Source organism: Chelon labrosus (genome assembly GCF_963514085.1).
Source record: "Chelon labrosus genome assembly, chromosome: 19".
Taxonomy (NCBI): Eukaryota; Metazoa; Chordata; class Actinopteri; order Mugiliformes; family Mugilidae; genus Chelon; species Chelon labrosus.
The window spans coordinates 13,387,481-13,409,968 of NC_140352.1; the positions used below are offsets into that span (position 1 = coordinate 13,387,481).

General features: G+C 41.1%; 2 protein-coding genes across 4 annotated transcripts; one reads left to right on the forward strand and one right to left on the reverse strand.

Annotated features, from left to right (window-relative positions):
* Positions 1 to 318: 318 nt before the first annotated feature.
* kctd2 (potassium channel tetramerization domain containing 2) lies at positions 319 to 11,623 on the reverse strand. 2 transcript variants are annotated; one of them, XR_014699633.1, is made up of 7 exons: positions 10,833 to 11,623; positions 9,708 to 9,816; positions 8,613 to 8,704; positions 8,365 to 8,460; positions 6,588 to 6,713; positions 5,825 to 6,096; positions 320 to 5,649 (listed from the first exon to the last, which is right to left on the reverse strand). XR_014699633.1 is itself a non-coding variant. In XM_084567806.1 (6 exons), the coding sequence occupies exons 1-6, from the start codon at positions 11,190 to 11,192 to the stop codon at positions 6,067 to 6,069; spliced, it is 813 nt and encodes a 270-aa protein (XP_084423932.1). In that variant the 5' UTR covers positions 11,193 to 11,623; the 3' UTR covers positions 319 to 6,066. The 2 variants fall into 2 exon arrangements, 1 of the variants encoding a protein (XP_084423932.1); XM_084567806.1 differs by having other exon boundaries at positions 319 to 6,096.
* An 873-nt stretch (positions 11,624 to 12,496) lies between these two features.
* Positions 12,497 to 22,455, forward strand: tubgcp2 (tubulin gamma complex component 2). 2 transcript variants are annotated; one of them, XM_084567227.1, is made up of 18 exons: positions 12,497 to 12,578; positions 12,952 to 13,112; positions 13,988 to 14,116; positions 14,403 to 14,579; positions 14,736 to 14,895; positions 15,266 to 15,473; positions 15,586 to 15,785; positions 16,244 to 16,433; positions 16,518 to 16,663; positions 16,744 to 16,924; positions 17,055 to 17,235; positions 18,409 to 18,581; positions 18,677 to 18,805; positions 19,540 to 19,660; positions 19,809 to 19,952; positions 20,174 to 20,290; positions 20,581 to 20,744; positions 21,810 to 22,455. In XM_084567227.1, the coding sequence occupies exons 2-18, from the start codon at positions 12,963 to 12,965 to the stop codon at positions 21,883 to 21,885; spliced, it is 2,646 nt and encodes an 881-aa protein (XP_084423353.1). In that variant the 5' UTR covers positions 12,497 to 12,578; positions 12,952 to 12,962; the 3' UTR covers positions 21,886 to 22,455. The 2 variants fall into 2 exon arrangements, with proteins under 2 accessions (XP_084423353.1, XP_084423354.1); XM_084567228.1 differs by lacking the exon at positions 12,497 to 12,578 and having other exon boundaries at positions 12,702 to 13,112.
* Positions 22,456 to 22,488: the final 33 nt, after the last annotated feature.

Here is a 22,488-nt window from a genome sequence, read left to right on the forward strand (position 1 = left end):
GATTAAAACACCTGTGGAAAGGGACCTGATGAAACCCATGAATACCGTAACTGTACTGTAATCAGACATATTTATCTACATATACAGAATATATATCTCATGGACACTACATATTTTATACACTTTATACATATTGTATATTTACACATGTATCGCCTCATATTTTATATCCTTACATAAACATGTATACACATCCTATATTTCCCCTGTACTTTCATATACTTGTATTTTGCATATATACATACCTTTCTAAATTTTCTACCTCATTATACTGTTTATTTTTATTTTGTGTTGAAATAGTGTGAAGTATCTATTACCAGTCTCACCATGAAAACAGTATGACCATGGCAAATTACTGAAATTAGCATCAGTGCTTATCCAACAAGTAAGCTAACGTTAGTGAAAACAACAGGCTGTATTAGCCCTGTGATAGACTGGCAACCTGCCCAGGGTGTACCCCGCATCTCGCCCGATGACAGGTGGGATAGACTCCAGCCCCCCCGCGACTCTTTACAGGACAAGCGGTTACAGAAGATGAATGAATGAAAGATGAATGTTACAAAATTATGAAGAAAACTCATTGAACTTGAACCTGTCCAAACATTTTCAATTACAAGTTCATATGGAGTTTACTCATGAAAACAGCAAACGTTACACTGTTTAGTAAATACGTCCGTAGTAGTAGTACACTGTGAAAAACCAGTGTTAATAAGATTAAAAATTTATCTATAAATGTATTCTTTTAACATAAGAACTTAGGAATTCATTTTTTACAGTCAACGGAAACAACAAATAGTCATCAAGCCACATTTTAAAACACAGACACATTTTATGAATAAAAACCAGACTGGGTTCTGTTAAAATTGTTACATGTAAAGAAACAACATTGGTAGACAAAATTCAAAAAATATAAAATAAATAAATGTGAAACAAACAATCAGACAAAATGTTTCGTCAGCTTCCAAACATTTCTCCACAGTCTCCATTGACAATATTCACATTTGACATCAATACTGTTTATAAATGAACACAAAGTAAGTTAACAGGTGACATTTTCAATACATCTAAATGAGTGTACAAGTGTGCATGTCCACAAACGCATGCAGGTGTTTACAGATTAACTGGCAAAATGATCCATGAATTAAAAAATATTTTTTCTTCTTCGCTTTTTTTGGGGTGTTGACCTGCAGGTCACATAAATGCTATATAAACCAAGGTTGGAGGGCAGAAGGGTCTGTAGTTTGACTGGTTGGTTAATTTGTGTTCAAAGCTAGCTATTTGTTATATACTGTCAAGTTAAATTGACGTGACAAAGGTACAAAAACAACCAAGGAACAAAACATGTGAAGAGAGAATATGTCTAGTTGTAGACCAACTGTTCCACACATTAAATCTACACCTACAAACCACAGAGCCATGCCGTCCCACTGCTCCCCCCCCCCCACCATGCATTACATATACTTTGCACTAACACAGAGGTCAGACAAAATCCAGTACACGACACCATAATCTCTAGAACAATGCATGCTCCCGTATTTTCACGTGCCCAGACAACAGAGATACAGTTATTTATTTTTTTGCAGATTTGTTAACATTGCACATTATCGGTAGACTAGCTAGTGCAGGTTAAAATAAAAACTAATGGTCAAAAGTTTTTTTGTTTTTAAAAAAGTGGTTCGAGTCAAATATTAGTTAAATTACACTTGAAATGTCAGCTAGGTCAGTGGTTTCCAACTTTTTGGGCTGAATAATTTGATTCCTCAAGATGTAAAAATATCAGTAACTCCACATATAATACCAGCCTACTGCCACGCTAACAGTGGGAGACTGTTAAGGATTACAACTGCTTTGAGCTAAATGCTAACATTACATGCCTGCTAACATACCTAAATATGGAAGGCAACATTTTATCAAGTTAACCATCTTAGTTTAGCATGTTAGCATGCTAAAATGTCTTTTATTAGTTTTAAACACAAACTAACATCACACTGCTAATACAGCATAATAATCTAAGTACAGTTTTGACTGAAATGCTAACGCTAGCCTGCTAACTTGCTTAAAAATAGACGGTGCAATTTTAACCGGTTTAGTTTAGCCTGTCAGCATGCTAACATTTTTTTTTATTAGTACCAAGAACTAACTTGTCATTTTCACCAAGTCACACTACTAATAGTAAAAATCGCCATGGTTAAGAGGCATTGCTAACACTGACCTGCAAACATGCTTAAATTTAGAAAGTAAAATTTTCACCCCACTCCTTAGTTTAGCCTGTTAGCATGCTAAGCACAAACTAGTCATTAAAAACACACAGCTAGTACAGCATAACCATACTAGCATCAAGAGGCTGTATTTAAGGCTGGCTTTGAGCTCAATGCTAACACTAGCCTGCTAACTCGCTTACTTTTAGCTTATCACAAACTAGTCTCCGCGCTAACATAGTTAATAAGTGCAGCCATGCTAGCATTAAGAGTCTGTATTTAAGCACGGACTACTTTTTTGAGCTGAAAGTTTAGAATGTATAATCTTTACTTTTTAACCATCTTAGCTTGGTGTGCTAGCATGCTAACCTCTATTTAGTAGCACAAATTACAGTTGAAGATGGCGGGAATGTTATAATTCACTTAAGCCACGGTGCTAAGAGCTGACTGACCTCTTTAAAGCTGTACTTTGAGCGAAATTCTGACAATTAAACATTTGATACGTTAGTTTAGGACGTTAACAATCTAACTAATTATTTGTCAGTGATGGTGATCCGTAAACCTGTTGGGATTCATCCTCTTAGGAACCATAAAACTTTGTGTAGAGTTATCCACAGAGGCTGCTAGCATGGCCGATGCGATAAAAAGTCGGAAACCACTGAACTGTGCGACCATTGTTAGATCAAACTGGGTTCACAAAGGTACATTAAGTGCTTTAAAAGTTGATTGCAAACATGAAGAAATGGGGTCATCATAGGAGGCTTCAGCATGCAACTCAAGAATATAGAAGCTGCCAAGTGTCGGTTATAGTCAAATTGATTTCTGATAACAAGTGCACTGCTGGAGTTTTACTAAGATACAAGCAGAAGAGGAAAAACCTATTTTGGCTGGTCGTCCTACTGTCGACTACCACCACCAGTGTTCACAGTAGATATGGACACAAGCTTGAATCTCCAGGAGTTTGGATTGTGGCTGGTTTTAGCTCAAAAGCAATGGCACAAAGAAAGCAGCCGTTTCTGAGTATATATATAATAAAACTTTAAATAATGCAAGGGTTAATGGTTTTTGTTTGGCTCGCCTCTTACTGAAACACCAACAATAGAAACCAAGCTAAAGACCGTATGCATTAGACCTCGCACAGGTGCCTTATTGTTTTTTTAAGGTATGAGAGGCACCTGATGATAAGGGGGAGTACAACTGTGCACAACACAGGTCAAAGGCACAACACTGGACACAGACGAAGGGAAACGACACCCAAGGTGCTTTGCAAGGGTCCAATAGAGGAAAGAAAGTGCTCCTCAATGAGACGTTTGGGTGTTTTCAGCAGTGCACGGCCTGCTCACGATTCTGATTAGTAGAATAAAGCTGCACAAAACACACTCGAGAGGGGAAAAAAAAAACAAACAACAAAGAAGTAGTCACATCAAAGTTTGAGCTCCGAGGCTGACTGGACACAGTCAGCGTGGAGCGTGACAACAGCAAAGGTACTATAGTTTTCTCCGTTTAAAACGCATTCTTTTTGTTCATGCTTGGTATAACTGCATCAAATATGTTCTTTATACAAAGTATGGGGGTCATCAAAGTGATCAGTGCCAGTGATGGGTGTCGGTGATAAAGACTCCTTAGCTCTCGGGAGCAGTGGCTGAAATGTGAGCGAAATATTTAAATTCTCCATCTGATATGTGTAAATATGGCTCAAACTTTGCATTAAGTTGGTCGCGTAAAACGGCCAAATTTACACCAGGAACAACACTGTAATTTCAAGATTGTGTTTAGATAGTTAATTGAAAGAGGATATGAGAATTTTCTGCTTTTCTCAGTTTGTATCAACTAAACTAATTACTTTCATGATTTGGACTTGTTGGTAAGACAAAAGAAGGAAATATTTTTGCAGCCCAAACAAGGACTTCATTAACTAAAAGCTTAATTGACTTTAATGAATGTAACTGGAGGTGGCAGGCTTTGCAATACAAAGGGTGTGAAACCTCCTTTTGCGGCCCAAGATCATACTGCAAGTGTTTTTTCCTTTTGTCTGACCAACAATCCCAAACCAAAACATATTTGATTTGCAATCATTTAAAACTGAAAAAAGCAAATGAAAAGAGTATTAGTCATTTCTGCTTGATAAACGACTAAGTTCCAGAAAAACTGTCAATCGTAGCTCCTGTTAGTTGCACAAAAATCATAAAATGCTCTTGCATACAGAGAAATAGAAATGTGTGCAACAATTCAAAACAGCCGGTCGCAACAAGTACATTTCAAGAGATACACACTTCAGCCGAGACAGTACCTATCCGCTGGCACAGCAATGAAACGCCACTTAACATCTGAAATAAAAGCTTCCCTCTGAAGACACTTCCCACCTGGCATGTTCACTTACACTATGTAAATTTCAGTGATAACGCAGGCTCAGATATCTCCGGGCTTTTAAGCAGTGCAGTTCAGCTTGCGCCACGGTTGCTACAAGTGCTGCAGAATGTGAGACGACAACACAGTCATTTGGGCGTTAAGGTGAGGAGCGGCGACGAGAGGCAGCTGCAGAGTGAGCAGATATCGGCGTGAGAGCAGCACGAGTCCAGGGGAGGGGAGGATGCTTTAGGGTTTTTGAGGCAGCATACAGACTGGCCACAGTCCAACTTGCCACGCCACGCTTTTCCGGACAGTTTTCCTTGTCCCGCATTACAATTTTAAGATATGCAATAGATCAAAGTAGGATACTTAAGAGAAAACTTCTTGACAATACCTTTTTTTAAGTTTGTTTGTTTGTGGATGGAAAACGTGCAGCTGAAAAACCTGTGATATTTCAGTCGTGGACAGAAAGCAGAGAGGCACTGCGTACACAAACCCATGTTACAAGTTGGGAAAACTGGTTATGAAAACTGATATTTTCTTTATCGTTTAAATAGACCCACCCACCAGAATATGTAAATATATGACAACTATGATACAGAAATCAATAATTACACCATTTGCATTCAATTTTTCATATAATTTCTTCATGTAGCCTATATAGATTTATATAGATTCCTCACATGCCTTGACAAATTGTACACAAGCGTAGTCTTTTTCTTTTTTTTTTCCTTTGAGTCATTTGATTTCTTTTGGAAATTCTCACAGATCAAATCGAGCTAGGAAACAGTGGTAATCTTGCGGTTCGCCGTCACTCGATTTAAGCGGTTTCAAGATGCTGAACCCCGCGATCGGATTCTGCACCAAGCCGCCAACCGCTGGCTCGGTGTATTGTGCCACGACCTGCCTCGGACATCAGCCGAGGAGTCTGCGGAGACGGAGGGAGACGCCGTCCGTCGAGGCTCACTCCGACTCCAATACAGAGACAGAGGCTCGGTCAGTGAAATCCTTTTCATTCCTTTATGTCCTTAAAGAGTCCTGAGGAGGTTTCTGCTAAATTGACAGAGCCAAATGTGTAAGAGAGAGAGAGGAGGCATCACCTCTGTTGAGAGCAATGAAGAACAAAATGGAGATGAGGATCTATAGGAGGTCTGTGCTGGGTGTCCGTCCACTGACAACAACAACAACAACAACACAACCAAGCTACAACCAGCACCATAGCCTGCGCCTGCTGTGTCACTGACCATTAAAAAGCTGCAATGAGGAAAACCACTCACTTGTCGTCTCTTTTAAACGGGAGGAGAAGAAATGAGAAGACAAGTCAGGGTGGCGCTGCAGCATTGAAGGAGTAGGGGGGTGTCGGGGAGCCCCGTCTGTGGAAAGGCACACCAGAGGAGAAGGGAGCGGGCTAATGATGATGATGATGATGATGATGATGATGATGATGATGGTGTTGTAAAGTAGCGGGGGAGTTGATGAAAATGTTGCTGATAAAAGTGTTGTTTAGCTCAGGATCGCTTCACATCCGCGAGCCTCGCTCTTGAAGGATCTGTGAGGGCAGAAGGAGAAAATGAGTTTACTTTGAGGAAATTTAAAACGCTATGAATATAAAACAAACAAACAAACAAAAAAGGTTCCAACAGAAAAACTAAAACAGCAACAAGTTGAGATTGTTATCGCAATCCTGACTTTTTTCAGTATGTTTATAAGGAGCAACTAGAATGATTTATATTGTTAAGATGGGTAGCAGTGATGGAGTCAATAACTGGCAAACATTACTTCAGAACGTACACTGATCAGCCATTACATTATGACCACTGACAGGTGAAGTAATTAACTCTGATTATCTGGCTATCACAGAACCTGTCAGTGGGTGGGATTTATCAGGGAGTAAAAACATGTTGTTGATGATTAAGTTGATGTTAGAGGAAGGAAAAATTGGCAAGTGGAAGAAGTTGAGAGACTGGGATGTCCAGATGACTGGGTCAGAACATCTCCAGAACTGCAGCTCTAGTAGGGTGTCAGTATCTATTCACTCACTTTGGCCTTCTCGGTGGGCTCGATGACGATGCCATTGGTGGAGTTGTTGAGTTCCCGGGAAACTACGCATAGAAATTCTGCCTGGTCCTCGTTGCCATAGTTGTACGAGGAGCCGATGCTTATGAGCTGAGGACAAAGACAAAGAAAGAAGACTCAATAGTACAAAATACTTTCTCTAACCTTAAAGGTCCACCACACCATGTTGATGTAACCAATTCTGGCCAATGTGAGTTTAGCTCAGGTCAAACTCAAATTCCATAAAACAATAAGAATACTGAACTTCACATGAAACTGCAGCGCATTTCTTTATTTCCTCGAAACACAGAACTAAAAGGACACGCCCCCTCAAAAAGCCCACTCTACTCTGATTGGCCGCTGTGGTGATCTGAGCAGGCCCCGCCTATTCATGTTTGAACTGAAAGCTGAAGTCACAGAGGGAGGGAGGGGCGCAAAGTTCAAGAAAGCGTTTAATTGGACAAAAGAAATTGTACGTGACCCCTAGTGCAGGATGAGTAATCAAAACTTTTTAACTGTTTCCTAGGAAAGGGCAAACATCAAATTATGTTTCCTTTAAAATACTTCAAATTTGTAACTTCTCCCACCCTTGTATTGGAACTCGGGCTGTCAAAGACAACACAACAATCACGTGTTAATGCAAATTACTTTTATCGCCACAATTCTTGTTGACACACAATTGATGCATCTCCGATTTTTTTTTTTAACAGAAAGTCCTGCCAGATGGTTTTCCCTCGACAAGAACAGAGTTATTTGTTGTAATGTTCTTAACTAGATGTGAAGGACAGGTATAAAAGTGAGTATGTTTTTTTGGGGGCCATAGTTGACTAATATAATCCAGAGACAGAAAACGATGGGCAGCGTGAGTTTATAATTAGCAAAGCATGATCATTTGTCCACTTGTTCAGAGTGCCGCCTGTCACGTGCACCTGCTTCTCCTCGGCTAGACGAAGAAACAGATTGATGCGTCTTTGATTCATCTCTTTGACTACAGCTGAACAATAGAGAAACCGTTTTGTTCTGCACTCAAGTCACTGATGCAAACACGTCGTTACGCAACAATGTTGTCCATACAGTGGGATGACAATCATGGGAAGGATTTATACTGGCATATTTTAGCCTGAAAGCAGTACCCACTTCACCACCTACTATTTTTTGTAAAGAGAGTTGATTTGGAGTCTCTCTCCATTGGGAATTGATTATACTCCTAGAAAGATCTGGCGGGCCAATCAAATCATTTGGGCGGGGCTTTATGCAGTGATGGACAGAAGATGTAGTCATACAGGTCATGTGAGTGACGTGGAGTTGAATTTATTTACAATAAAATGGCTGCTGTCAAAGAAGCGCTCTATTTAAAGTCCTCTATCGTGTTTGTCGTAGAGGATACTGACAGAGAATAACTTTAGAGTTAACAGCGATTAAGGCATTTGTTGAGCATTTGTCGCTTAATGTCACATACTTCGTTACTCAGATTGGTTGCAGGACTATCCACTTGCACTGTCTTTCTCAAATGAAGCCCCATAATTAAATCCCAATCCCTACGGCAGGCTAGGACACTTTTAAGTCTGTAACAACAAAGTGCTGAAGTTCAAAATCAAGACCAACACGTGATTGAACCATTCCATCCCCTGTCTTCTCATTTTGTAATAAATCCCCTCAAAATTTTCAGGCACACATTATTTATCTAACTGAAAACAACAGCGCTGAAACAACTAAGGCATAAAGTAAACTGGGGAGGGAAAAAAGGCAGTCTCCTCCGCACCTGCTCAAACTTCCAACCGTCCGACATGGTTGAGACCATCTGTGTGAGCTCCTCCTCTTGGCACTGTAGTACTCGGTACACGTGCTTCACAGGGCCCTGGGGGACACACAGAGAATTACTCAAACAACATTAATAATCTGCACGCAAACACACGTTTGGTTTGAACAAATAAAAAAGCTGATTTGGTTTTTTTTGCACAAGACGAAAGACGGGTCTACAGATTTGTGCTCTCAGTCTGCTTCGTGTACCTGAGACGTCCGGTTCTCGTTGTCCCGTATCCTCTCTTTCACCATCCTCACCAGTGACGCGATGTTGTAGAACTCCGCTTCCTCCAGGACGCCTGCAGCACAAAACAAACCGATGATGATAGTCTGGCCTCAAAGGGTGCTTTTAACATGTTTATTCCTGCTGTAAAGTCTTTAACTTGGAGATCTGTGGGGACTGACCGAGGGCCTGTTCAGACTTTTCTTTAAGATCCTATCTGGGCAATCCGACTAGCTTTAGGTATGTATGCTCAGACTTGGCATTAAAATGCATCTCCAGATCCCATCTCACTTTCGCGCTCTGTATGCAACAGTGACATTTTCTGGGGCGCAGTAGAATATTTCAACAGGGTCTGCTCCAAAACCAAGAAGATCATGACATTGGCACACATGTTAAGTTATTATTTCTTGATCTCAGCCCTGACGTTAGTTAGACCTGCACAAATCTCATATTATAACTCCAACCCTGGGAGTTTCTATCCGTACCATGAGCTCCAGTAATAAAGGTAAATAAAGACACTGGAGAGATTGAGGAAATATTTAACTTAACCACATACGGCTCCTTATACATCAACATCAATCATTAACACCGAAACACCATCACAAACTCATATTAAATGCTTTCATTTGTAAATTCTTACTTAAATTTATTTATTTTTTAGTCAGTTAACAGCTACAAGGACAAAATATTTTATAAAGCTCTCATTACTAATGATCAGACATCAGGCGATCATTTATAATAGGGGCCGTGTGTTTTTTTCTGAATGAATGAGGCAAATCTCCGCTGACGCAGGAGCACCCCTGTTGAGTATAGGTGGTCTTTAATGCGACCGAAGGAATGCGGACACATCCGGACACATTCGACCCAGACCACCTCCAAATGTGGCCGGAGTTCGGATCTCTCAAATGGGGCGTGTCAGAACTTAGTCTCAATTTGTCATGTGAACAAGAACCGAACCCAGGTTAAAAATTATATCAGAACTGCATCAATTAGGATCTGAACAAAATATAGATACGAAAGCACACGGAAGATGGCGTTCACTGACAGATGCCGCTGTGCGTTGTGTTTTAATTTGTTACCTTCCTCAGCCAGATTCTTGTCCATTATCAGTTTTCCATGCCGAAGGTAATTGAGGATGGGCCCGAAGTATGTGGGGTCCCTGTCGATCAGGTAGGCTCCTGTTTCGTCCTGTAAGAACACGACAGCGGTTACTACGCGTGAGGAGTGATGTGTAGAAATCAGGAAACTGTTACATGGAGTTTATTATCACCAAATACCATCAGCTGCTCTGAGCTTATCCTTGACATACTGATATTGTAAGTAAGCAATGTTAAGGATATACTTAAGTTCATTTAGTGGACTAATTAAGTAACAGAGCATGTGTAACGTAAACCACCAGGCTGTCATCACATTGTTCTTTAAAGACCTCAAATGTTAACCAATAAATTAATTAATTGAGAAGATCTCTTATTGATTGATGTTTGATTTAATTTACAGATGTAGTCAGCTGCTGGATAATAAAGATTTTACAGTAAAAATTCAAGATAAAGTCAAATTATATCACAGATCCAAACATACATTTCGAATCTGTTTTCTTGTTAACTACTACTACTACCACTACTTTTGCCATTTTGTGTCAGTATTCATTCATTAAACTTTTATTTATACTGGACAGTCATACAAGAAAACCATTAAAATTATAAAGTGTGGATTAGATATAAGTATATAATTATCAAAGCATGACTTTATCATTTTTACTGACATCAGTCCATGTTTACTTTAAGTTAAAGGTTAATTATTGGTTTTCCACCGATATATGACCAGAAAAACAGGGCAACGGGCAACAGTATCCACATTTTCACCAGTTATACAGAATTAAATATATTTAATAATTAAAATACCAGAAAAATCAGCATTATTCTGATTCCACAGATGCACTTATTCAAATTTCCAGTGTGCGGACACAAAAATCTGACATATTTCACCAAATTATGCGTTTTAAAATAAATAAATAAATAAATGGTTTAATGTTCAATTGTTGTTCTTTAATTACTATAATGTGGATTTCCTTCATTTGTATGCTATAGATAGTAGCAAGACCACTATAGAAATAGGTTATTTTTAAGTTTACGTGCTTCAGCTTGCAGAAAACCTGCTGTTACAGTTTTTTAATACAGTTTATGTGTTTTTGTTTGCATGCTCACCTTGTCTGAGTCCAGGTCCGGGTCTTCTTGACACAGTCGGAACAGGAAAGATTTGGGGTCCCTACATAACGTCTGTTTGGTCGTGATGAAGTAGGTGCCCCCGACGTTGAGCCGGACCCAGCGTGAGCCCGGCTTTTCCACCGGTTCGGACGGGGAGCTCGGGTTGCTCTTCCCCGGGAACCCGAACACGGACCTCTGTGCGCCGCTGCCGCTCGACACCCCGCCGGGACTCAGCGGGCTGCTCCGCGGCGGAACCATGAGAGTGGGCGAAGCCAGGCGCACCGAGCCCCGGACATCACGGTGCTCCGGCTGCTCTATGGTGCCAGTACCGCTCGGTTCCACAACATGCAGTTCGGCCATGATTTTTTTCTTCTTCTTCTTTACGCCTAAGTAACACACAGACACCGCCGCACAATTAGCTAACGACACACTGCGGGGAAACAATTCCTCTCAGCCGACTTGTAAACACAGCGAGGATATTTTTCTCCGACGGGGTGGCTGGCATCAGGGCGTTGCTGCTCACACTCGACCGCCTCCGCCTCCAGCACCGCGGATTAAGACGTAAATATTACTATCGAAGGCTGTACGATGTTAGCAGCATCGCGTTTTATTGTTTCTCCAGAAAATAAATTGCTCATTCTCGTCTATTCAAACGTTAATCGGAGAAAAGGCAATTCTTCCGGGTTGTAACGTGATTACTGTTTACTTCCGCCGTGTCATCGCTTTTCAAAATAAAAGCACGTCCTTTTTCAAATGCCTCATCGAAGACCCCCAATATCTCAGGTTTTACTCTGTATTATTTCTATCTACATCATATAATAAACCCCATTTTGCTGTTACTATCTGATTTTGAAACCTCAATTTAATGCATAGTAACTTCTCATGTAAATAAATGAGTAACATTTAATGGCCTAAACCGAAGAGGACACTTATTCAAACATAAACCTAAATCACTACATTTATTTATTTATTTATAGGAAAATATGGAACAAGCTGTAGAGCCGGAGAGGAAGAGATATTGAAAGGGCAGCTCGCTTGTTTAAACGGTAATCTGTTATGGCTGCATATTACTAATTCATTTGTTGATTATTTTGATTCCTTAATTAACTATTTAGTCTTAAATGACAAACGGATTAATTGTTTTATAATTTAGGTATGCATTTTTATTTAAAATAATAATTGTATTCTATTAGTAATTTAACAACAACGACAACAACAACAATAATAATAATAATAATTTATTGTGGTGGTTCTAGTTCAGTTTGTTCTCTATTACAAATTTATTTATACCAAAAATTATACTTATTTTTAAATGTAAACTGACATTTAGCAAAGTTGTAGCATTCACACCTAAAACAAAGACGTGAATTAATAAAGAATGATAATAATAATTTTATTATTATTATTAATAATAATAATAATAATGATAATAATAATAATAATAATAATAATAATTTTTAAGTTTTATTATTTTATTGCCCTAAAAAAGTTAGAATCAATAAAGATTTTTATTTAAAAACGGAAAATCGACAGGGTTAGTTGTAGCATCGACAACTAAAATAAAGTCAATCCACACCACTTCCGCTCACCGGAAGACATAGGTAGCGCCATATTTGACCTGTAGGGGTCAGGCTGGCGCCATTACTGCGTAAATTACAGTAGTAGAAGAAGAATTTGACCAGTGGTGGGCGCGTTTGGTACCTGCTCTGGTGAACGCTGTTGCATTGTAATAAACACGATTGACAGGTATAGTGCTGACTTCAGAGATTATTCACAGTAGTAATGAGGCTTTAAATCGTTGAGCTTGGTTTCTGTATGTATATACTTTACTATATATATAATTTGGGTAAGTTAGCTGCTAGTTAGCATTCTCATCCTGCAGTCTTGTTAGCCAGCTAGCATTAACTGTTAGCTACGCATCAACACCAAGAAAGAAGATACCACACAGATGTTGGGTTTAAAACTAATTGTATAATCAGTAGATATCTTCAGCTTATCTATAAGTGATGTTTGTCTGCATGATCTAGCAGCTCTAACGTTTATATCCTCCGTTAACTGGGCTAAGCTGCTCTCCTCCTCTGCACTTCAAAATAAAACCTGTGTGTTGTGTACATGTCAGCTGCCTGAGCCATGAGCGAGTTCAGGATCCACCACGACGTCAACGAGCTGCTCAGCCTGCTTCATGTGCGAGGAGGTGATGGAGCAGAGGGCTACATAGACTTACTGCAGAAGCACAGGACTCCCTATGTCACCACTACAGTCTCTGCGCACAGTGCCAAGGTGGGTGACACACTCTGAAGGGTGGGCTAATAAGACTTTGCAGGAATTGAGAGGTCCTGGGAAAATGACCATAACACTGTGGTCATAAAGGGATGTAAATGATCACCAGGAATACCCAGGTAGGCTGTGACATTTAGACCAGTTGGTACTAAGAAAATATTCTCCACATCATTACAACCCCATCATAGACCTGAACTGTTGACACAAGGGAGGATGCTTCTACAAGGCATTTTCTCCCAGAGAACGTCCGCTCACTAGATATTTTCTCTCAATCTGACTATTCTCAGCTCACACTGCACACAACCATGATACATTCTCTGGCAGGTCGTGGGTCCGCAAAGGAAGACAGCGCCATGGAGGAAAGTCTGGCTTCTCAGTATTGTGTCTGTAACACTGAAGTCAATAGATCGCTCTTTGGCCTTCCCCTGAGACTAAATTCCCTTGGGAAACCTACCAGGGGCAGGGCAGTATAGCTCCTAGGATCACAGATAGACCACGTTAGCGTGGCAGTTCTCCAAGACCTGACCTCTGATAAGCAGAAGATAATGAATGGATGTGTGGATGGAGACCATTTCCTGTAAATCAGCAGTAGTAGATCAGCACTTTTTGAAACACTCAGACCAGCCGTCTGGCACCAACCACCATACCACATTCAAACTCACTTAATTCACCTTTTCTCTCTATTCTGATGCTCGGTTTGAACTTAAGCAGGCCGCTTTGAACATTTCGACATGCTTTAATGCATTGAGTTACTGGCTGATTAGATATTTGCGTTAACCAGTAGATGAACGGGTGTACCCAATACTGTGGCCAGTGAGCTTAAATAAGATGAATTAATAGGACGCTGTAACACTTACTGTGCATGTCGTTTTCAGGTCAAATTAGCAGAGTTCTCCAAAACGCCCGAGGATTTCCTGAGGAAGTATGAAGAGCTCAAATCCAAAAATGTTCGCAACCTCGACCCTTTGGTGTATCTGCTCTCCAAACTCTGTGAGGATAAAGAGGTAATGCATGATTTACACACAGATTTTTGAATGGTTTTGTTATTAAATCGAATTACATCAATCGAAATTTGACAGAAACAACACTAAATACAGTAAATTTGTATATTTCAAGTAAAAAAACAACTTTCTTCCGTATAAACATTATTCTGAAGGTAGCGCTTGCTATTAACCACTAGGGCTTGTTTTTTTTGTATGTTTGTTTAAATAAGCATTTTACTATTCAGTTAGATCTTGATTTGAAAATTCCGATATCCATTCACCAAACTGTATCTTTGCTTTTACGCAGATGCTCCAGTTTCTGCAGCAAAATGCCAAAGACAGATCGGAGTCTTCAGCGAACACGACCTCGACCACAAGTACCAGTTACAGTCTGCCTCAAACCAGCACCAAGATGTCCATGCAGGAGCTGGACGAGCTCCGAAAGAAGCTCGGCAACGTGACAGCCAGCTCCAACGCCCCTCTGGTGAATAGTTCTTGCTCAGATGTAGTTGATCTGAAGGTTAGGGGTTAGGTTGGCCCGTGAAACACTGAAAGATGGTTCAGTAGTGTTAAAACAAAGGCCTCAAGTAGACGGGATAAGTGATTTTATGATACTGATCTTTGGGAATTTTCCCTTTAGCCAGCGGAAGTCACACGGAAGATGCTGAGGGACAAACAAAACAAGAAGAACCCCACCCAGCCCAACCCCGTGTTTCCTAACTGGGTGTACGACCGTCCAGCTCTCCTCGGAGACTTCATCACCAGCCCCACGCCTGCACCAGACCCAGCTGTGGCCATCGGTATAGCTTCACTTTCATCCCTGCTACATGTAGCCTCGACATGTTCCTCTAAATACAGTGCAGCTTAAAAGCATTTGCACTCTTGAGAATTATCTACATTTCTGCACAAAAGTGACTCGAAGCGACTCAAAACATCAGCAGATGTTCACACATTTCCCAAATAAACCAATAGAAAAGTATAATATTTCAGTTTCATTGGTTTGATTGGGTTTTTTGTCAAATTTCAGGACTGGGGTAAAAATCTGCAGATGTTTTGAGTTATTTTTAATGCAGGAAAGTCGAAAATTTCAGCAGCATGCAATACTTTTAAGATTACACCTATTAGCTCCAGCTGATTACTGAGGTTGTTGTTGTTGTTGTTTGTGGTCAGGTACGTTGCCCCTGCCCACTCAGGAACAAGCTCTGGTGGAGGATCTGCTGTTTGTCCTGATTGGAGTTGATGGGAGAGACATCACTGCTCAACCTGTGCTGGGGAGACAGAACCGCTCCTTCATAGTTGACTCAACTCTGGACATGTCCATCAAAGAGCTGGTTAACAGAATATTACCGGTCGCATCGTATTACTCCACTATAACACGGTAAGAGTGTAAAAATATCACTCGACTCAGAGCTTTGATTTTAGTTTCCTGAAATAAAAAGATGTAAAGAAAAAAAAAAATATCATAGAGAAATATTGTCTTTGTCTTCCAGGTTCATTGAGGAGAAGTCTTCCTTCGAGTACGGCCAGGTGAACCACGCCCTGACGGCGGCGATGAGGACCCTGATGAAGGAGTACCTCATCCTGGTCACTCAGCTGGAGCACCTCCAGCGTCAGGGCCTGCTGTCCCTGCAGAAGCTCTGGTTCTACATTCAGCCCACCATGCGCACCATGGAGATACTGGCGACTATCGGTAAGAGTCTCAACCTGCCTCCACCTGAGGTGTTTTAGTTTGAGTCTGCTGAGTTATTCATTTTAACCATTAGAGGGCGACCTGAACCAGTTTTAGGAAAAAATACTCTCAGAAAAATAAATTAAGCAGCAACTTCTGACATCCCAGATGTTTGTAACTGGAGATGTCCCAGTTGGTATCGGGGGCGATGCAGGCATTTTTGAAACGATCCAATCCAATTGGGTGGGGCCTCAAGCCTGATGTTTTGTAGTTATTTGTTGTAGCTCTGCCATAAACCAAAACCATGTCCCTGTAGTGTCAAAACATCTTCTTCTTCTGACGGTTGGCTTGCGTCAAAGCTGCCAGAAATTCGTCTTCATTAATTGTCACTCAGTTCCCCACAATCTCAGATTTAGATTAGACGTCTGGTGCTTTTCTGAGTCTGGTTTAAACATTTCTATTTTTTTTTTTTTTTTAAGCATCCTCAGTGGACAAAGGCGAGTGTATGGGCGGCTCAACGCTGAGCCTTCTCCACGACCGGACCTTCAACTACACCGGTGACAGCCAGGCTCAGGAGCTGTGTCTCTACCTCACTAAAGCAGCCAGCGTCCCTTACTTTGAAATACTGGAGAAGTGGATCTACAGGGGCATCATCAAGGATCCATACAGGTTGTGCTTCCCTCAAGAGTAGGAACTCGGTTTATTAAAAACATTTAAAATCGCTCAGAGCTCATATATTTTGTGTCTGCTCAGTGAGTTCATGGTGGAAGAGCACGAGCTGCAGAAGGAGAAGATCCAGGAAGACTACAACGACAAGTACTGGGATCAGAGATACACCATCGTACAGCACCGGATTCCCTCCTTTCTGCAGAAAATGGCAGACAAAATATTAAGCACAGGTACAATAAATAATTAGCAGGACGTCTAAGACATTAAGAGGGGATATTCAGGGAAGGTGTTAAGGTTTGTTGTCTTGCAGGGAAATACCTGAATGTGGTCCGGGAGTGTGGCCGCGATGTGACGTGTCCTGATGCTAAAGAGGTCCTGTACACCCTGAAGGAGAGGGCCTACGTGGAGCAGATAGAGAAGGCCTACAACTACGCCAGCAAGGTGCTTCTGGACTTCCTCATGGAGGAGAAGGAGCTGGTCTCACGGCTGAGGTGAATGCTCTTCAGATGTTTTATAAATCCTAAAGCAGACGTAGTCTTTCCCTTTATTGATTTGTGAAGATTTGTTTTCACCGCTCCGACTATAAAACCTTACCCGGTGTTCTGTTCTGTCTCGCTTTAGATCAATCAAGCACTACTTTCTGATGGACAAAGGAGACTTCTTTGTGCACTTCATGGACCTGACGGAGGAGGAGCTGAAGAAGCCGGTGGACGACATTGTTCCTCCCAGACTCGAAGCGCTCCTGGAGCTCGCTCTGAGGATGAGTACGGCCAACACGGACCCCTTCAAAGATGACCTGAAGGTGGGTGGAGATCAGACGGACAGGGTTAGGGTTAGGGACAGGATCGCACACTCACTTGCCAGTCCATTAGGTACACTAGTGAGTACATTATAAACATTAGGTCTTAGCTTTGTGGAGGTTCTGGTTTTCATCACTTGATTAAAATAAGTGTGATACGGTCAACAAATCTGTTACTTGCAGCTGTTCTGGTCTGACTAATGAATCTCTACATTAACTTGACACGATTACACAGATTACTGAAAAGTGACAGCGGTGACATGATCTTCAGAGGTTTTACCCTGGTCTTTGTCTTGCAGGCTACATCCAGGGTGATTTAAACCTCCCAACCGATGCAGCTTCTTCTGCTGTTATCGAACACTTGCTAGAATTGAAAACCAATCAAACCATTACACAGAAAAGTCTATATACACTCACTCGCCAGTTTATTAGGTACACTAGTGAAAACATTCTAATATAATAGTGCTGCACTTAATCTTATCCTCATCAAAGTTATGGTATTCAGCGTTAGTTATATATACTATCCGAGAGAGCCGCTGATTCAGCTACGCTTTCACTGTGGAGGATGTGATTTGTAGCACTGTTGAGTTGTCCTGTGTTGTAGTGACACACTGTGGCTAGGCTAAATAAACGAAACTGGCACTTTTAATTCATTTCTTTTTAACGGCACCGCAAACTACATCCTCCACAATGATCATGTGGCTGATTTACCACCTTTCTGACGCCGTTTCAACTCAACTCAACCCCCACTCTTGACCTCACACAGTCATGCAAAGCGCGTTATGCTAAACGTTAACCGTTGAGTTCAGTAGATAAGCGCGTCCTCTACATGCTTCACTATAACGAGATGAAGTCTTCCATTTACATAATAAAAAATGTATTTATTAAAAAGAAGTTTACTATAAATAATTTCTTGGCTAAACTCTTTTAACATTTGGGTTCTTATTTTTTGCGTTCAAGTTATAGGTTCCTTTAACTTACTGTTTTCGCCTTAACTTACTCTCAGTCAGAAGATATTAGTCACAACTCTCAGAAAATAGGAAGAATGAGGGGAAATTAATAATACAGGAAAACAATGCTGAGTCTTTTTCCTTTCCTTCATTACATCATCACTAATCTGGTAATCCAGAATTGCATCAACATGTCTCACCCGACCTTCCTCTCGTCTCTCCACAGATTGATTTAATGCCTCATGACGTCATCACTCAGCTGCTGCGAGTGCTCGCCATCGAGACCAAACAGGAAAAGGCCATCATCAACGCCGAGCCGACCGACGTGGCCCTCAGCGGGCTGGAGGCCTTCTCCTTCGACTATATCGTCAAGTGGCCGCTGTCGCTCATCATCAACAGGTTCAGAGCTGTTTTATTTATTTATTGTCTTCCCGTCTTTCTTGTAAAGCTTGTGTCGACCCGTTTTATTGAGGAGCCGTGTGTTTGTTATCCAGGAAGGCGCTGACGAGGTACCAGATGCTGTTCAGACACATGTTTTACTGCAAACACGTCGAACGGCTGCTCTGCAACGTGTGGATCAGCAACAAAGATTCCAAGCAGTACTCCTTACACTCTGCCAAATGGTGAGCTGCCGCAAGATTTGATGTGAATGTTCACCAGTGGTCAGCCATAACATTATGACCACCTGCCAGAGATCATAGAGGTCTCCTTTTTCCCACTGAAACAGCCCTGACCTGTTGAGCCATGGACTCCACTAGACCTATGAAGGTGTGCAGTGGTATCTGGCACCAAGACGTTAGCAGCAGATACTTTTAAGTCCTGCAAGTTCAGACGTGGGGCTTCAATGGATCACACTTGTTTGTCCAGAACTTCCCACAGATGCTGGGTTTGATTCCTATTTGCAAGCTCCCGATTCGACTTCATTTACAGATATTTCAGTTTAGAAAAAAATGGCTCCTGACATTTTTCCTGACAATATTTTCCTTCTAGTTTCACATCTGAAGGCATGTAATTTCTTACTTTTTCAAGGACTGGTAGGGAGTTGGGGTTTAAATGGGAACATCTGTGGGATTTGACCACAGTGCTTATGTAGGTGGTCCAGGTGTCAAAGTTATGTCCACATGACTGGAAGGAACCAAAGTCTCCCAGCAGAACATTGACCAAAGCATCACACTGCCTCCACCAGCTTGTCTTCTTCCCATAAGTCCATCTACGTGATATGAAAGAAAACGTCATCCTTCAGACCAGACCACCTTTCTCCCATTGCTCCTTTCTGGTGTCATAATGTTGTGGCTGATCGTTGTAAATAAACTTTTGAGCCTGAAACTCACGATCTGTTTAAACGACCCGAACACAGGTTTGCGGCGGCGTTCGCCCTCCGACAGCGCATGCTCAACTTCGTGCAGAACATCCAGTACTACATGATGTTTGAGGTGATGGAGCCGACCTGGCACATCATGGAGAACAACCTGAAAACGGTGAGCGGATAAAACGCTGCAGGTTTCAGGTTTCAGGTTTCAGTGAAAATTAGATTTTTATTCAATCGTTCAAATTCTAACATCTAAACAATTTCCTTGAAGGATTAATAAAGTATTCTGATTCTGATTCTGCCGCCTTCTCCCTCAGGCTTCGAACATTGACGACGTGCTTTGCCATCACACCAGTTTCCTCGACAACTGCCTGAAGGACTGCATGCTCACCAACCCCGAGCTCCTCCGGATCTTCTCCAAACTCATGTCTGTCTGCGTAATGTTCACAAACTGCATGCAGGTTTGTTAACATGTCAAACTGGTTCCTTTAAATCAATTTGAGCTTTCATCCAGCGAGCCTGATTAATGCTCACAGAAAGCTGTATTCACCTCCTTGGACATACAGAATCATGATCAGTGTAATGGGGCTAGTCGCCTCACAGTTAGTGAAATTGAGATTTCCGGAGAAAAGTGAGCGTGTTGATGAAAAGTATTACCGTTTGCTTTTCTTGACTGTTGCAGCGGTTCACACAGAGTATGAGGCTGGAGCGTCTCTCTCTCGAGCAAGGCACCATGGACGGACCTCCCACTCAGAGCGATCACGCTGAGGAGGCGGAGAAGAAGAGGCTGACCACAAAGGTATTTAGAGAGCATCCATCACCACTGTCTTTCCTCTGAGAAACTTGTATATTAACAGGGTGATTGTGTAGATGTGGAATAATTTCCACAACAAGAGAATTAATACAATGAAGTGCAGACCAACTGATCAGCATGATTCAGGAGAGACCAGCTCTGTACGATGGTGTGTAGCTCCTCCTAGCTTCCTAGCCTCCCAGCTAATAGTAGCTCCTCAGATTAATGGATTATTTCTGTCAGGGCTGGGTTTAAAATATCATGTCACATGTTTCCATTTGTCTTTGCTGCTTTAGTTTTTAGCCGAGCATGTGGAAGCTCTCCAGTCCGACGCAGGCTTTGAAGCCACCATCGTCAAGTTTGACAGTAACTTCAGCATGCTGCTGCTGGACCTGCTGGACAAGCTGAGCATCTACAGCACCAACGACTGTGAACACAGCATGATCAGCATCATCTACAGGTAAACACTGATCATTTTCCTCCCTCGGGCTGGGTGTCCTGATTCAGTTTCAAAACTATTTTACTTAAAACTAAAACTAGCGTCGTCATTGGTTCCAGAGATTTGTGGCAATTCCACAATGTTTTACCTTTAGTTTCACATCTTTTGTTTGAATTTGCATTTGTGCAGCTCTTCTTTCACATTTTTTAATTCACTTCAATAAAATTATATTTATATAGCATCAACAACAATACAAATTGTCTCAAGATGCTTTACAGAACCCAGAACCTGAAACCCTCAGAGCACTAAGGCGACGGCAATGACGTGTATTTTAAATAAATAAATAAATAAAAATCAATCTAGGGATTTAATTAATTGATACTGCATCTTTCAAATCAAGACTGATTTGGAACCCGGCCCTTTGCCTCCCATCAATCTCCATTTATTCTAGCGTGGCCATCACACATGCTTGAGTCAATGTATTGTATCATCATTTGCGTTCACTCAAAGTCACACGACTCAGATCGCCTTTGGGAAGTCAGTGTTCTCTTATCATGTGATGAAGGTACAAACACGGAGCATGTTGCACACAAAGAACATAAAAGTCAGCACAAAGTGTTATTTAAAGAAGCTGTACTTACATTATTATGTTTTAACACAGTAGCTTCTAACATTACGAGCAGCAGCGAGTGGAATATTTTTCCTGCACAGTGACAGATTTCTTTATCGGTAGTTGGTGGAGTCCAAAGCGGAAGTTCAAGTAAAAGACAATTTGGAATAAAAACTGAGCTGGGACTGTTGCATGTGTAAACAAACGTGTTTGCTGACCAACACAACTTAACTTCTGAAGATGCTAATGCACCACCTCAACATGTGGTTTGAGATTGGATCACTCAAATGTGTCCTGGGTGTGTTCACACCTGAACTTTTAGCTGGACAGCTGATCTGATCGACCAGGACAGATGTTAACGCAAAGTCTGAACGAGGTCTAAGAGATGGACGACGAATGATTTGGTTTACACTGACTCCACTCCTCATTGTACTGAAAAACCATTGTTCATTATATTTTTGTGAATGTCTTCACAGGCTGGACTTCAATGGATTCTACACCGAGCGGCTGGAGAGGATGGCCATCGAGCGCAGCCAGAAAGCAGCAGCGTAGCATGTCATCTTTTATTGTGCATTAACTGTCATCCAGCAATAAAAGTGTGTTTCATCAGATCTGTACCAGACCCGTCCAGATATTTACCATGAAGACATGTAGATGCAAAGCTGAGCTGATACATCAGTGTGTATATTATTCTGTATTATGAACTGTATGTATTGTAGAGTCTTAAAGTTTGCAGCTCTTTATATGTAAGTCACCGCTCTCCTTATGGATAACTTATTGTACTTGTACAATAAAAATGTATGTAATGTGTTTGTATTGCTCTTCATTAAAACTAGAATTTACTGAATGTATTGAATCTCTGGACTTTTGTCCTCAATACATGTTGTGTCTGTGTCCTTACATTTAGAAACACCAAAGCTGAAGAAAACTAACTTGAAAGTTGTTCATTCGCTGCTGAATATTTTGTTGGTTTGTGTCATTAAAAGGTGAGAACTTGATCTTGAGAACATTACCTAGTCAATGTACCAAAACAGAATTAGAGTCATACAGGAAACATACTGGTTCTAACTTCAAAATAAAAGCACATGGCTTGCTTTTGTAGGCAATGACAAATATTGCCTACAAAATATTCATAGATGGACTAAAGCATTATTT